Source organism: Primulina tabacum, chromosome 3 (assembly GCF_025594145.1).
Source record: "Primulina tabacum isolate GXHZ01 chromosome 3, ASM2559414v2, whole genome shotgun sequence".
NCBI classification, from domain to species: domain Eukaryota; kingdom Viridiplantae; phylum Streptophyta; class Magnoliopsida; order Lamiales; family Gesneriaceae; genus Primulina; species Primulina tabacum.
The window spans coordinates 43,206,962-43,219,946 of record NC_134552.1 but is presented as its reverse complement, the minus strand read 5'-3'; the positions used below and the strand labels follow the sequence as shown (position 1 = coordinate 43,219,946).

The window sequence follows — 12,985 nt, the reverse complement described above, 5'->3', positions numbered from 1 at the left end:
TCGCCTAACCCTTCGAGCCACCCCTTGTGCAGCCACCCTAGGACTCTCATACGACTCTCTTAGGGCTCCTAGCCATGCCCTGACAGCAGCCACATCCATGAATTGCAAAGGACACCCTAGCCAAAGAACCCTTGCCCACAAGGACTCTCATCTTTTTTTCGTGCAAGCCTTCTCCCCCCCTGGTGCAGCCTTCGTCCAGCCTCCTATGGCCCCTAAAATTGTTGGAAAAACGTCTCTCCAAGTTACCCTTCCATGGCAGCCCCTTTGTGCATCATTAGGAAGAGTTTTATATCATCAAAACATGAGTTATATGCATGTATGCCCATAAAAACGAAAATAAAACTTATGCAACATATTTTTCATGCAAAGTTAATCAAATATACATATTATGGTGTGAAAGATGTTTGAAAGAAAGTTAAGGCGTGCCTTTGCGTATATTACGCACGACAAATATGTTGAGATGCGAAGCATTTGGTAAAGTGGCAAATATTCGGTTTTACAATTGGTATCAGATTCCAAGTCACGGGTTCGATTCCTATGGATAGCAAAAAGTGCAATATTTGGGAGGGAGATTGTCGGGGTACAATAATTGCCCCTGTGGGGTAGAACAATTGAAAGATGATGTTGTGGCTGTTGTACGATTTAAAATATTTAAGTTGCACTTTTACCACCAGTTATAGTATCCTACAAGTTTTTACTATAATTTTAATGCTATCAAGTTAATAAATAAATTGAATAACACGTAAACATACAAAATTTAAGAATAAATGCATAAATCTCACACTTTCTTACTATCAAAGGAACCATTAAAGAATATGTCAAGTGTCCTAAATATATTTTTGTTTGAAAAATTTTATATTATCAAATATTTAATATTTTAAAGTTAAAAGTTAACTTTTATCGAAAAATAAAATAAAAGTTAAACATAAAATTCAAAATATAAAATAAAAGTTGACTTAAATTATATCGAAAAAGCTCACGCTTGATCACTTTTTTTCCCTGTTAATATGGTCTGACCTTAGGTGGACTGTTTTTTTCTTGTGTTTGCTCAAATCAAAGCTCTCTTTGCGCTTAATCTCAATTAATGCACGCTTGTTTAGAACACTGCATGATACTAGTTGGGGCCATTTAGCTCATTTCATTTTTATCAATTTTTGTTGGTTGTAAATGAAAAAGTGAATACTAAATTGAACTTATCTTTGGTATCTTAACGTTTCTAAATTTTTCTCGTATCATTATTTACTCTACGAAGTGCTTTTTGTAAAAACATCTCTCTTTAAATACCAAAAACAGTATTTATTGTCATCTTAAAAAGGAAACTAGCATATTAGTAAGGGACTATTAGTGTTGACACTGAAGCTTGATTTGAACTCACTGACACACACACACACACACGGATAATCTCTAAATAGAGATTGTAGTGGTTCATTATCTTGTGCAAGGGCTCTGTTCAAGGTATTCTGCTAAAGTGGTTGATGTTTTCTTCATATCCATGACTTAATCAACAGAGGTGTTCATTCGTTCTTTACTTGAATCTATGTTTCCTTGAATCATGACATTGATATTTGCTGTTTCTTTTTAAATGACACGTGTTTAGCTTTTTTTTTTTCCATGTGTTTTTCAGCTTTCTTTTCAACAAACAACACTTCAACATTCACCAGGATTGTTGGGATTATTGGTGAAGGTGAGTTTGTAGAAATATGCAAGTGCTTTTCTTAACCCCAGCCTTCAATCCTTTATAGAGCCTTTTCTGTTGAGACTCCTTTTGAGCTAATAATAGATATCATGATAGATCTGTGTTTACATTGACCATTCATCTCAAGTATCTAGTATCTTATGTTCCAAAAAAAAGTATCTAGTATCCTTGGGTTTTACTGTATATGAGGACAGATTTACTTCTTAGTAGTTGCGCGATGGCCTGTGCCCTTACTTATACCTACAACAGGATTCCTCATCGTGAAAACAATAAAGTACCTTATTTGTCGATTTTTTATCTCTTATTTATATTATTTTTTGAGCAAACCGCTTTGCAACTAGAACCTGTTAAATGTTAGTCGGAAACATTTAGACGTAACATTTAGACGAGGGGAATGAAGTGGTACCTCTGGAAAAATGATCAACATGGGGAGCAACACATTAGGACAAATGACTGATCTAATCTCAAAAGAAAGAAGGCTCAAGATAGTAGGACGAGTGAGTTGATTTATCAATGTGGCTCACACAAAACCATGAATACCTGGAATTCAAGACTCATGGATTTGAAATACAGATCCAGTATATTCTGGTTGAAGTCCCCCTAACAATAGCCAGACCCTCAAAAGAGGTCGATCATATTACTGAAAATTACAAAAAGCTGACTTCTAAAGTTTGCATAATCATGTTTTTGTGTGGCCTAGTTAATGATAAATACATTCCAAAAATCGTAGCCTCCAATATTGTTTAGAACTGATATATTTTTTCTAATGGTCAGCATTAGGGGTACAAATTACCAAATCGAGCTGAATATTATGAAAATTTTTAGGCTTGAATTCGAGCTCAATTTGAAGGTCGAATCGATAAATATTTTTGGCTTGAGTTTGACTCTGATCATGTGAACTATTCAAACTATTGTTCGAAAATAATGACTCGAAATATATTTATTTAATGTTAATTTATATTATATTTGTAATTAATAAATGGTTAAAAATAGTGGTTCGCAGACTATTGAAAAAAATTTGGCTCGAATTTGGCTAGAAGAGTTGGATTTGAATTCGATAATTTCGAATATGATAAAATGTTTTTCAAGTCAGCTCGATTGTAGTCATTACTATTTGCATTTGTTTAAATATGTTGACAAGGAGATAGTATTAATTTCATTTCTTTCACTTGAAGCACAGACAAATTTCGGGCTTATTGGCAGTCAAGGATTTAGTGCTAATATATTTCTTGCATATTTTTGATGCCTTCGAAAGATGTGATTTTTGCTAGTTTTAAAACTTTTTAAATAATGATTTCAGCGATAATGTCTGGGTAATAGTAAAGCTGACAGTTTTTCCTTTTCCCTTTACAGTGGTACTCAATTTATTTGCAATTGCTGACACTTCCTATTATGTTTGTTGCTTTCAATGTGCCCCAGGTAATTAAGATTATTTTCCCACAGTTTTTGGGTCAAGTTGTGGGAGTGTTTCTAAATATTGGAGTGTTTCTAAATGTTGTTCATGTTGTAAACTTTGCTCACTTGCATCCAGGACATACCAATTCTTGTTCAATGATAGTTTGGTAAATATTTTTCGTTTCTTTTCCGTTGGAAGTTGGGTGAGTGAGACTAGTTTAGTGGAAAGATCTCTATTTAATTCTAGATTAATTGCTCAAATGTCGGCTGAAGATGTCCATTTTTGCCAATTGAAAAGGCATACCGAATTATCTTAGTTTTTGAATAATCCCCAGTTGAAGTAATTGAAGCAGTGTTTTAATGCTTTACACAATTTGTGCCACTGCACCATGAAAATTTGAATTGAACTTTTCTAGTGAAATTCATAGAATGTACCATGAAATTATGATCAGATTACACCGTTGAAAAATTTCGACCGACTCTTATCGGATATCACCTTTCATTCACCTGTTCTTTCTTGCAGGGAAGTTTAGTATATTGGCTTACAAACAGTTCATTGTCTCTGATACAGGTTGGTCCTTTTTCCCTTCTTGGATTGGTATTACTATTTCCAGTGGCTTAAGGTTATTTTATAGAGTTTTATTCGACTTTTTGTTTCAAAGTGATTATCTTTAGATTTGCGATCTTCTTCCAAGGGCCTCGAGATTTGGCTTATGAGATGTCATGAGGTAGACTCCTATGGAGTGCAAAAGTGCTTGCAAATAAATGGTTGTTTGGGGGTTAACGAAGGAACATTTACTGTTGGACTTGTGGAGATAATGACATATAGTGAACAGTCAACTTCAGGGTGATACTTGCACCCTTGAATTTGGCAGTGGATGGTATAATGTCCTGTTGAACAATCTTATCTAATCTTTTATCTTCGTAATTAGTTGAATAGGATCTTTTATCAATCTTTTATCTTCGTTATCTATATTCATTGTGTATTTTGTTTTCCTAGGATTAGATTAGGAGTAGATTATCTTATCTCTTAGTTTCTATTATTTAAGTCTTTGTAACCTAATCATTGGAGATAATAATAAGAAGAATACGGTGCTTTCAGCCGATTCTCTGTCCATCCCGCTGCGTTAACTTCATGGTATCAGAGCCAGCGGGATATACATGACCAAACACGGTATGGCAACGCCGAAAATATCCCTTCCTCAAGAACACAACCCCTCGGCAATTGATTTCCCGTCGGTACCCATCACTTGTCATCGTCTGAATGGCAAGAATTATTTACAGTGGTCACAATCTGTCAAGCTTTTCATCTGTGGCCGCGGGAAAGATGGCTTCCTGTCCGGGGGAGGCGATATGTCCTACTTCTGACGATCCAAAATGCCGGATGTGGAATTCAGAGAATTGTATGGTTATGTCTTGGTTCAATAAATTCCATGACAACCGAGATAGGAGAGAACTTTCTCCTATATCGTAGTGCCAAGGAAATCTGGGACGCTGCAAAGGACACATACTCCAGCAAAGATAACACTGCCGAATTGTTTGCTATCGAATGCCGGTTGCAAGATCTCCGCCAAGGAGAGTCCTCCGTCACTGATTTCTTCAATGCACTTACACGTCTATGGCAGCAATTAGATCTCTTTGAAGTACATGTCTGGGAGTGTCCAGCAGATGGTGACCGATTTAGGTGTATTGTGGAGCAGCGAAGGATATTCAGATTCCTGTCTGGACTCAATCCATCACTTGACGACGTAAGGGGGAGAATTCTGGGCACTAAACCATTACCAAGCCTTCGAGGTGTATTCTCTATTGTTCGTCATGAAGAGAGCCGTCGGAAGATTATGGTAACAACGGCAGATCTTCCCTCAACTGTCGACGCATCTGCCTTGGCTGCCCAACATCATCTCCCTTCACCAAGTGATGACTCTAATGGTGGTATGCGTATGATTCCAAATTTACCCGGTATTGGCCAACACAAACAAAGCCGTCTGTGGTGTACAAAATGTCGCAAATCTTCACATACTATAGGTACTTGCTGGAAAATTCATGGGAAACCTGCCGATTGGAAACCAGCAAGAGAACGACGCGCAAACACAGCCACTGTTGATTCTCAAAATTCAGAACAGCCACCCTTCACGAAGGAACAACTCGATGCTCTCCAGAAGTTGTTTGGACAGCCTACTGTCACTCCCACTCCATCCCTCAGCAGCATCGGTAATATGGCTCACTCAGGTATTGCCTCATTTACATCCTCACAACATGATATGTCATCCTATTGGATAATCGACTCAGGTGCATCCGACCATATGACTGGGTGCCTCAACTACTTTCATAGTTTTCAGCTGTGCAATGCTCCTAACACAGTGCGAATAGCCAATGGTTCTCTATCCACCGTGACTGGTTATGGCTCCATTCAGTTAATTAAGGATATTTGTCTTCATTCAGTCCTGTTTGTGCCAGAACTTGCGTGTAATTTACTATCTGTTAGTAAACTGAATCATGAGCTTGGTTGCCTGACTAAGTTCTTGGGTAATTCGTGTGTTATCCAGGATGTGGCATCGGGGAAGACGATTGGCAGTGCTGAACTTTCAGCGGGATTATATATTCTCAAGACAGATGGTGCTTTGGACTTACCTTCTGCCCCTAAATCAGTACCTCACTCTACTTCTGCTTTAAGTTCTAATAAGATCAAGGATATTGTTTTATGGCACTATCGTTTAGGTCATCCAAATCCATTGTATCTTCAAAAATTGTTTCCTGACTTATTTTGCAATAAATTCCATTTAATTGTGATATATGTCAATTTTCTAAACACACACGTACAACTTTTAGATCCAACTGTTATAAACCATATTCGCCATTCTGTCTTATCCACAGTGATATTTGGGGGCCATCTAATACCCCAACCTTAACGGAACTCGCTGGTTTATCTTGTTTATCGATGACCACACACGGCTATCGTGGGTTTTCCTCACGAAAAACAAATCTGAAAGTACTCAGATCTTTAAACATTTTCACTCAATGATCAAAACCCAATTTTCCTCTCATATTCGTGTGTTACGCACTGATAGGGCTCGTGATTATTTCAATTCTGAATTGGGAAGTTATCTGCAATCACATGGGATTATTCACCAAAGCTCATGTGTTTATACCCCTCAACAAAACAGAGTCTCTGAACTGCAAAAATCGTCATCTCCTTGAGGTTGCTCGTGCATTACTCCTTACCTCGAATGTTCCTCAGTCCTATTGGGGTGACGTCATACTAACTGCCCACATACCTAATAAACAGAATGCCCTCAAGGATACTGCAATTTAAAACGCCTATCCAAACCCTCCTAGAAACTCATCCTTCACCTCATTTACTACATGACATTCCCCTTAAAGTGTTTGGTTGCTCTTCATTTGTCCACATACACTCACATCACCGTAACAAACTCGAACCTCGTGCTACCAAGTGCATCTTTCTCGGCTATTCACCATGCCAGAAAGGGTACAAATGCTATTCACCCACCACGAAACAATACTACACTTCTATGGATGTCACGTTCTTTGAATCTCAGCCATTCTACCCAGGCTCTTCACTTCAGGGGGAGTCATCCATTAATGAACCAGACAGTTTGGATTCCACAATCCCCATCCATCCCACATATAGAGAGCCTCTTGCATCTATTACTACACCAATGGACTCCTCCCCAGATCATAGAAAACCTAACCTCCATGAGCCAATTCATACATATTTATTTCTCAACGCAAATATGTTACTGATCTTTTGCAAGAAACATGAATGTTAGGGTGTAAGCCGACAGACACGCCAATGGATCCAAATATCAAATTGGGTGAAAAAGGGGACCATCGATTAGTAGACAAGGGAAGATATCAAAGATTAGTGGGAAAACTAATATATCTTTCACATACACGACCGGACATTGGATTTGTGGTAAGTGTTATCAGTCAATTCATGAACAATTCGACTGAGGAACATATGACTGCTGCATATCGAGTGTTGAGGTACCTCAAAGGATCCACTGGTAAAGGAATCCTATTTAGAAAGAATACCGATCGAAGAACTAGGGTATACAGTGATGCTGATTGGGCTGGATCCACTACCGACCGACGCTCGACATCAGGGTATTGTACATTTGTGTGGGGAAACCTAGTGACGTGGAGGAGTAAGAAGCAATCTGTCGTTGCCCGGAGTAGTGCAGAAGCAGAATTTCGGGCATTGGCCCATGGGATATGTGAAGGAATGTGGCTCAGACGACTGTTAATAGAGTTAAAGGTGGAAGAAAACTCTCCAGTTGAAATGTTGTGTGACAATCAAGCTGCCATTAACATATCAAAGAATCCAGTACACCATGATAGGACGAAACATGTTGAGGTAGATCGTCACTTCATTAGCGAGAAGATTGAAGATGGGGTTATTACTGTCACCTATGTTCCTTCTCCATCTTCAGCTAGCTGACATACTTAAAAAAGCTCTGTTCCGTCCCACATTTGCTGAATTATCTTCCAAGCTGGGAATGATGAATCTATATGACCCACCTTGAGGGGGAGTGTTGAACAATCTTATCTAATCTTTTATCTTCGTAATTAGTTGAATAGGATCTTTTATCAATCTTTTATCTTCGTTATCTATATTCATTGTGTATTTTGTTTTCCTAGGATTAGATTAGGAGTAGATTATCTTATCTCTTAGTTTCTATTATTTAAGTCTTTGTAACCTAATCATTGGAGATAATAATAAGAAGAATACGGTGCTTTCAGCCGATTCTCTGTCCATCCCGCTGCGTTAACTTCAATGCCAAGGCAAGAATAAATTGAAAACATGGTGTAGATGGTATGGGCTGATGAAGAAAGCAACTTGTGATACTATATTTTACTCAAGCTGCTACCTTCGTTTTCACAAAAACTTCATTTTGACAACTTTAAGCAAAACTGATTTGATTGTTATTTTCACTGGTGGTTTTTCCAATTTGCAGCAATTATGTCTCAGCCATCCTGATGTTATTCAGTATTTGGGGCTTCCTAAAAAGAACGATCCTGCAGCAGCTTCAAATAATGGAAAGAGAGGCTATTCCGGAGCTGCAGATATTTTAATTTTGACAAAGCAGGGAGAAATCCCTGCTCAAAGCCTGTCACCTGAAGAATTGGTTTCCGTGAGTGGCAGCCTTATATAATGACTTCAATTTTATGGTTTTCATGCAAGTTTTCTTACTAGTTTAACCCAGGACATTTTCACAGTTTTCAATCAAAATCTTATCTGATGGGCATAAGGATACTGCAATTAAATTGCTCAGGTAACAAATCCTCTGTCTTTGAGATGATAAACTCTCTTCCTATTCTTAAATTGAATATTCTAAACTATGAACCACAGACTTGCTCTTGAAAAGGATCCTGGATCTATAAGAGCTTTGGTTATAATTGGACAAACACTGTTGCACAAGAAACAATATGCTGCCGCTACTGAATGCTTGGAAAATGCTATCTCAAAGGTCTGATCCGGTTTTATAAATATTCACCAATTTCCTGTGGAGAAAGAGATATTCCAGATGACAAGTTCTGAATTTGCTCAAATATCTGCATATAATTAATATGAATTAAAGTCTGTAGCCTGTTCCTCGAATAGGTCATTATATTTTTGCCAGCCAATAGTTTCTATGCTCCAAGTCACATTGCCTTATTTGCTTGATCTTTGATTCAGCTTCTTGTGGCTGGCCAATCAACAGGAGCTGAAGAAGTTGATCTTTTGATTCTTTCATCTCAATGGGCTGGTATTGCTCAGCTGCAGCAGGTAAGCCAGGATGATTCCTTCTGAACTCCTTAATAACTTTTAGATTCTTAATTCTAAATAAAGATAACCACACCGACTTTCTTTATTTCATCTACGATCAAAATATTCTTGGAAAGGAACCATTAATTGAGGAAAACATTGAAAGTTAATTGTTCTAGAGTTTTACCTCCTCCAAAATATTGTTGTTCCAAAGATGTATTGACCTATTCTATATAACTGCAACTTGTGAAATCAATTGAGGCATTATTGGCAAGGCCAAGTGATTATATAGAGAGAATTAGAACCATCTCCGAAAGTGATGACAGGTAGCTGTAACTTTCTCACTGTGGGCTATGTGTTAGGGCCGCTGAAGACAAATCAATATGATGTTTCTTTGCTCTCCCTTGAATGCTTTTGCATGCAATGACAACTTAAATTGGATTTCATCGCTATTTTCCTATGGCCTAAAAGAAAACATTTGCATGACAGTAACTTGCAAATTTTGTAATGATTAAATTCAGTTAAGGCAACCAGCTACCTGCATTGACTATTGTGAATAGCTGAAGGAACACACAAACCATCAATAAGTGGGTACTGACTGGATGTCATGGGGACATAGTGGATAGTTTTGATGGCTTCTACTTTTTGCATTTCCAAAGGGTACCGCCAAAAGGGTTTAGTTTTATTTTTATGATATTTTGACTCTCACTTGAATGGCACGACCTGACTGGTGAATGCATGGTTTTCTTTTGCTGTCCTTCAATTTTTCTCTAAAAGCATCTATGCAGGAAAAGATGGAAGAAGGTCTTCGCCACCTAGAAAGAATAGCTCAATTGAAAGAACCCGAGGATTCAAAGAGCAAGGCCCACTACTATGATGGTTTATTTCTTCTTTCAAGGTATAAAGCAAATACAACTATTCCTCTTTTCATGAAGAGTGAAGTTAAAAAATTCTATACGCTGATGGGTGTTACATGGAAACCCATTTTAGTATTCTATTGAACACGGGACAAAAAGCTGAGGCATTGAAGTACTTGCAAAAGGCCGCTGCTTATGATCCCCGCTACAATGTATATTTGGAAGGCTTGGAAGATGATGTGGATGATTTTGCCGTTCATCTAACTAGTGGGAAGAGATTATTTTGAGTCTCTGAACAGTAAGGTACCATGGATTTTTAGAATTATTGGATTGCAGAGGTCACCGCGAAGGAACGGAAATTTCTGATCGGCTGCAATGACTTGAAGTGGTAATGTGTATTGGTTGGTATTATTCGTAATGCCTCGTCCAATACGCGGAGGCATTTGGGAGATTATATTCCAACCATTTCAATCACCATTCGTCATGATGCAAATCCGACTGACTGTTGATCCAATGGTCTTGCAGGATTTTTTGGAGTTACTACCAAGATTATTATTATTATTATTATTATTATTATTAAGTGGAGGAGACTAATTGGCACAAGTGTATGTGGAATAAGGATTGGCCATAGTTGATTTGTGTGAATTGATAAATTTATGTAATTGTAATAAACACATGTTTGATTTTGGTCCAGTCCAAGGAATGAGAGGAGTGTGGATGAGATCAAGGCAACCAATATATGAGGTGCCAGAAATTGTTGAGTTGGATGCAAATGAATGGATGCTAAACCACGGGTAAGCAAGCTATAAACAAGCTTTTCTAGATGGATGTTTAAAGATAGATTACGTGAAGTTATGGAATGTTTCTTTTATCAAAACATAATCAAATATTAAACACGGTCAACTCATGAAACATTTTATTCATTATGATGGTAGAATGATGTGAAATGTGATTGTGAGTGATTTATGTCCAACGACCACAAGATAGCATCCACGATGTGGTGATGATAGATGATTAATTGTCATGATGTTTATAATTTATTCCACAAAGTAATGTTTTGAGGGATGATTGTATGTTTGATCTAGCACTCATTCTGGTCTAAATATGAGCAACGTGGCCTCCATATTTCCGTGCCATAATTTAGAACGAATCGGTATGTGCAATTAGTGTCGTCCATATTTTTGAAAACAATACCAAGTTATATATATTTACCTTTTTTCACCGTACAAGACTACTCGTGATCCGTAAGCAAAACGAACCTTTCGCCGTGCTGATTTCACTTATTATTCTCTTTCCCACTTGCCAAAAATAATGAAATGGAACTATATTTTAATTCTCTTTAAGCATGTCAATTTGGGTAGATATATCAACAACAAAAAAAAAAATATTATTTGAGTATGCATGAACCTGCATTTGGAACTATAAGACAATTTCTGCTGGTAGAGTTACTTAACAAAGTAATATATGAATAATTGTGCAAGATACATTTGAGATGTTGAGAATTGTGGGTTCGAGGGTAAGCAGCTGTATGTTGACAGATTGGCGTGAATAAAACAAAAATGGATCAAAAAGTGGTAATTTTCCTTCGAGAGAGTTGATTTTTGGTGTATAACAAAATAATTAATAATGATGATTATTGATACTCACTAAAATTGAGAGCTCTTACTCGATATCGAAATTCAGCTCGAGCTCGAAGCTTAAAGTTAAAAGAGAACCTGAAACCATACAGAGAGTGTTAGAAGCAGTCGGAAGGATGTCCCGACGTTGTCCTCCTAACGCTAAGTTAGAGATATTAACGAGTAAAGAGAGGAGTTAGGGCACTCCTCGAAATGAAAGTATGAATTAAAAATGAAATTAGGAAATTCGATATTTATAAGAAGAAGAGTAGGAGACTATGCATATTCAGTAGAGGACCACGTGCGTGTAACTCACGTGTTTCTCTGCAAATGGCTCGCCTTACTAGGGCAAGCGCAATGGTGAACTTGCCCCTGGGGCGAGGCTTAGGCTAGGAGCTCTCCCCTTGAGGCTCGCCCTCCCTGGGTCAGCTCCTCACCCATGCTTCTCTACTTCTCCTCTCTTCGACGCATCCCTAGCTCCTTAGCACTTCCTCAGCTTTTTAACACATTCTCGGTTCCCTAACTCCTAAGTTCATTCTTAGCTCCTTTGCACATCCTTGGTTCCCCACCTCCTTTACCACCATACCTCATTGCTCGTGTCATTACTTGTCACACCTCTTATCTCACTTCCACACCTGCCACACTTCATAGATCATCTTCACCTTTGTCATCTCTCTTGGCTACAATTTGCATTACTCCAACTCCAACCAGCCTCAGTCACCACCACCTACCCTCATGGGCCGACCATACCCGTTAGAATTGGATCCAAGCCTTGGTTCTTGGATATGTACTCAAATTAGTCGTTAGCATGTGATGGGCCCACTTGTGAGGTTTCACCTGTTGGATCTGGGTTTTCTACACGCCCAATCGCAGCAGAAATTTTAAAAATTTTGGATCTTGACATTCAATATGTGTTTTGCTTTGAGTGCTCGTATGATTTTATTATAAACATTCATAGGATATCAGAAATTATACATTCGTGAATTAATCACGTGGCTCCAACTAATCCGGTATAAACGGATTAGCTCTTGTTGATTCCCTACGAACTTTCTTCGATGAAATCATTTCTTTTCTTCTAATCAGGTCCACGACTGAATTGTATGATCCTCTTCCAAATTGCACTAGAAATATTGGAAGAGATTTAACGTAGAAGAAGATTATCTGAGAGACGACTCAAAAACCTTTCTCAAAAGAAGGTGGCCTGTTTTTTTTTCTTTGGAGGATGATTCACGTGAGTTTAATGGTGGTAGGCTAGGCTTTTGCTTTTCATGTATTATTTATAAGTAAATAATAGCCTAATTACATAATTAACATTAATGGGCTTGATTTAATTAATTGGGCTAGTCAAACTAGCTTAATTAATTTAATCAAAGCTCATTAAAACTTTAATTATTTAATATGTTGGACTTGTACCCCTACAAGCCCATTAAACATATTATCCACCATATTTAATTTAATAATTAATAAACTCAACTTTTGAGCTTAATAAATTAAATACATTATAAATTCAACATTGGAATTTATTATTTAAATTATAACTTCAACTCCTTGAATTTTTATCACCTCCAAAATTTAATATTTAATAAACCCAACATTTGAGTTTAATAAATTAAATTCTCAAATTTTATAAATTCAACTCCTTGAATTTATTCTC

The 12,985-nt window shown here is 37.4% G+C and overlaps 2 protein-coding genes and 1 long non-coding RNA gene across 7 annotated transcripts in view; 2 read left to right on the top strand and 1 right to left on the bottom strand.

The window, feature by feature from the left end:
* The window catches only part of LOC142541086 (ALBINO3-like protein 2, chloroplastic), a 38,830-nt gene extending 28,192 nt beyond the window's left edge, over window positions 1-10,638 (top strand). For 3 of the 5 annotated variants that reach the window (XM_075647648.1, XM_075647646.1, XM_075647650.1), the window contains 9 exons: window positions 1,625-1,684; window positions 3,050-3,115; window positions 3,615-3,662; window positions 8,068-8,244; window positions 8,330-8,385; window positions 8,463-8,580; window positions 8,790-8,879; window positions 9,647-9,756; window positions 9,849-10,638. In XM_075647648.1, coding sequence (XP_075503763.1) covers window positions 1,625-1,684; window positions 3,050-3,115; window positions 3,615-3,662; window positions 8,068-8,244; window positions 8,330-8,385; window positions 8,463-8,580; window positions 8,790-8,879; window positions 9,647-9,756; window positions 9,849-10,002 — 879 coding nt within the window. In that variant the 3' untranslated portion in view covers window positions 10,003-10,638. The remainder of the gene's footprint in view (window positions 1-1,624; window positions 1,685-3,049; window positions 3,116-3,614; window positions 3,663-8,067; window positions 8,245-8,329; window positions 8,386-8,462; window positions 8,581-8,789; window positions 8,880-9,646; window positions 9,757-9,848) is intronic. The other 2 variants (XM_075647649.1, XM_075647647.1) reach the window with 1 other exon arrangement.
* Window positions 3,266-3,608, bottom strand: LOC142541087 (uncharacterized). Its single transcript, XR_012819230.1, has 2 exons — window positions 3,396-3,608; window positions 3,266-3,358 (listed from the first exon to the last, which is right to left on the bottom strand). It is a non-coding gene; the product is annotated as an uncharacterized LOC142541087 (long non-coding RNA).
* LOC142538250 (uncharacterized) lies at window positions 4,525-8,061 on the top strand. The gene is made up of 2 exons (XM_075643611.1): window positions 4,525-5,320; window positions 5,638-8,061. The coding sequence occupies exons 1-2, from the start codon at window positions 4,525-4,527 to the stop codon at window positions 5,670-5,672; spliced, it is 831 nt and encodes a 276-aa protein (XP_075499726.1). The 3' UTR covers window positions 5,673-8,061.
* Window positions 10,639-12,985: the final 2,347 nt, after the last annotated feature.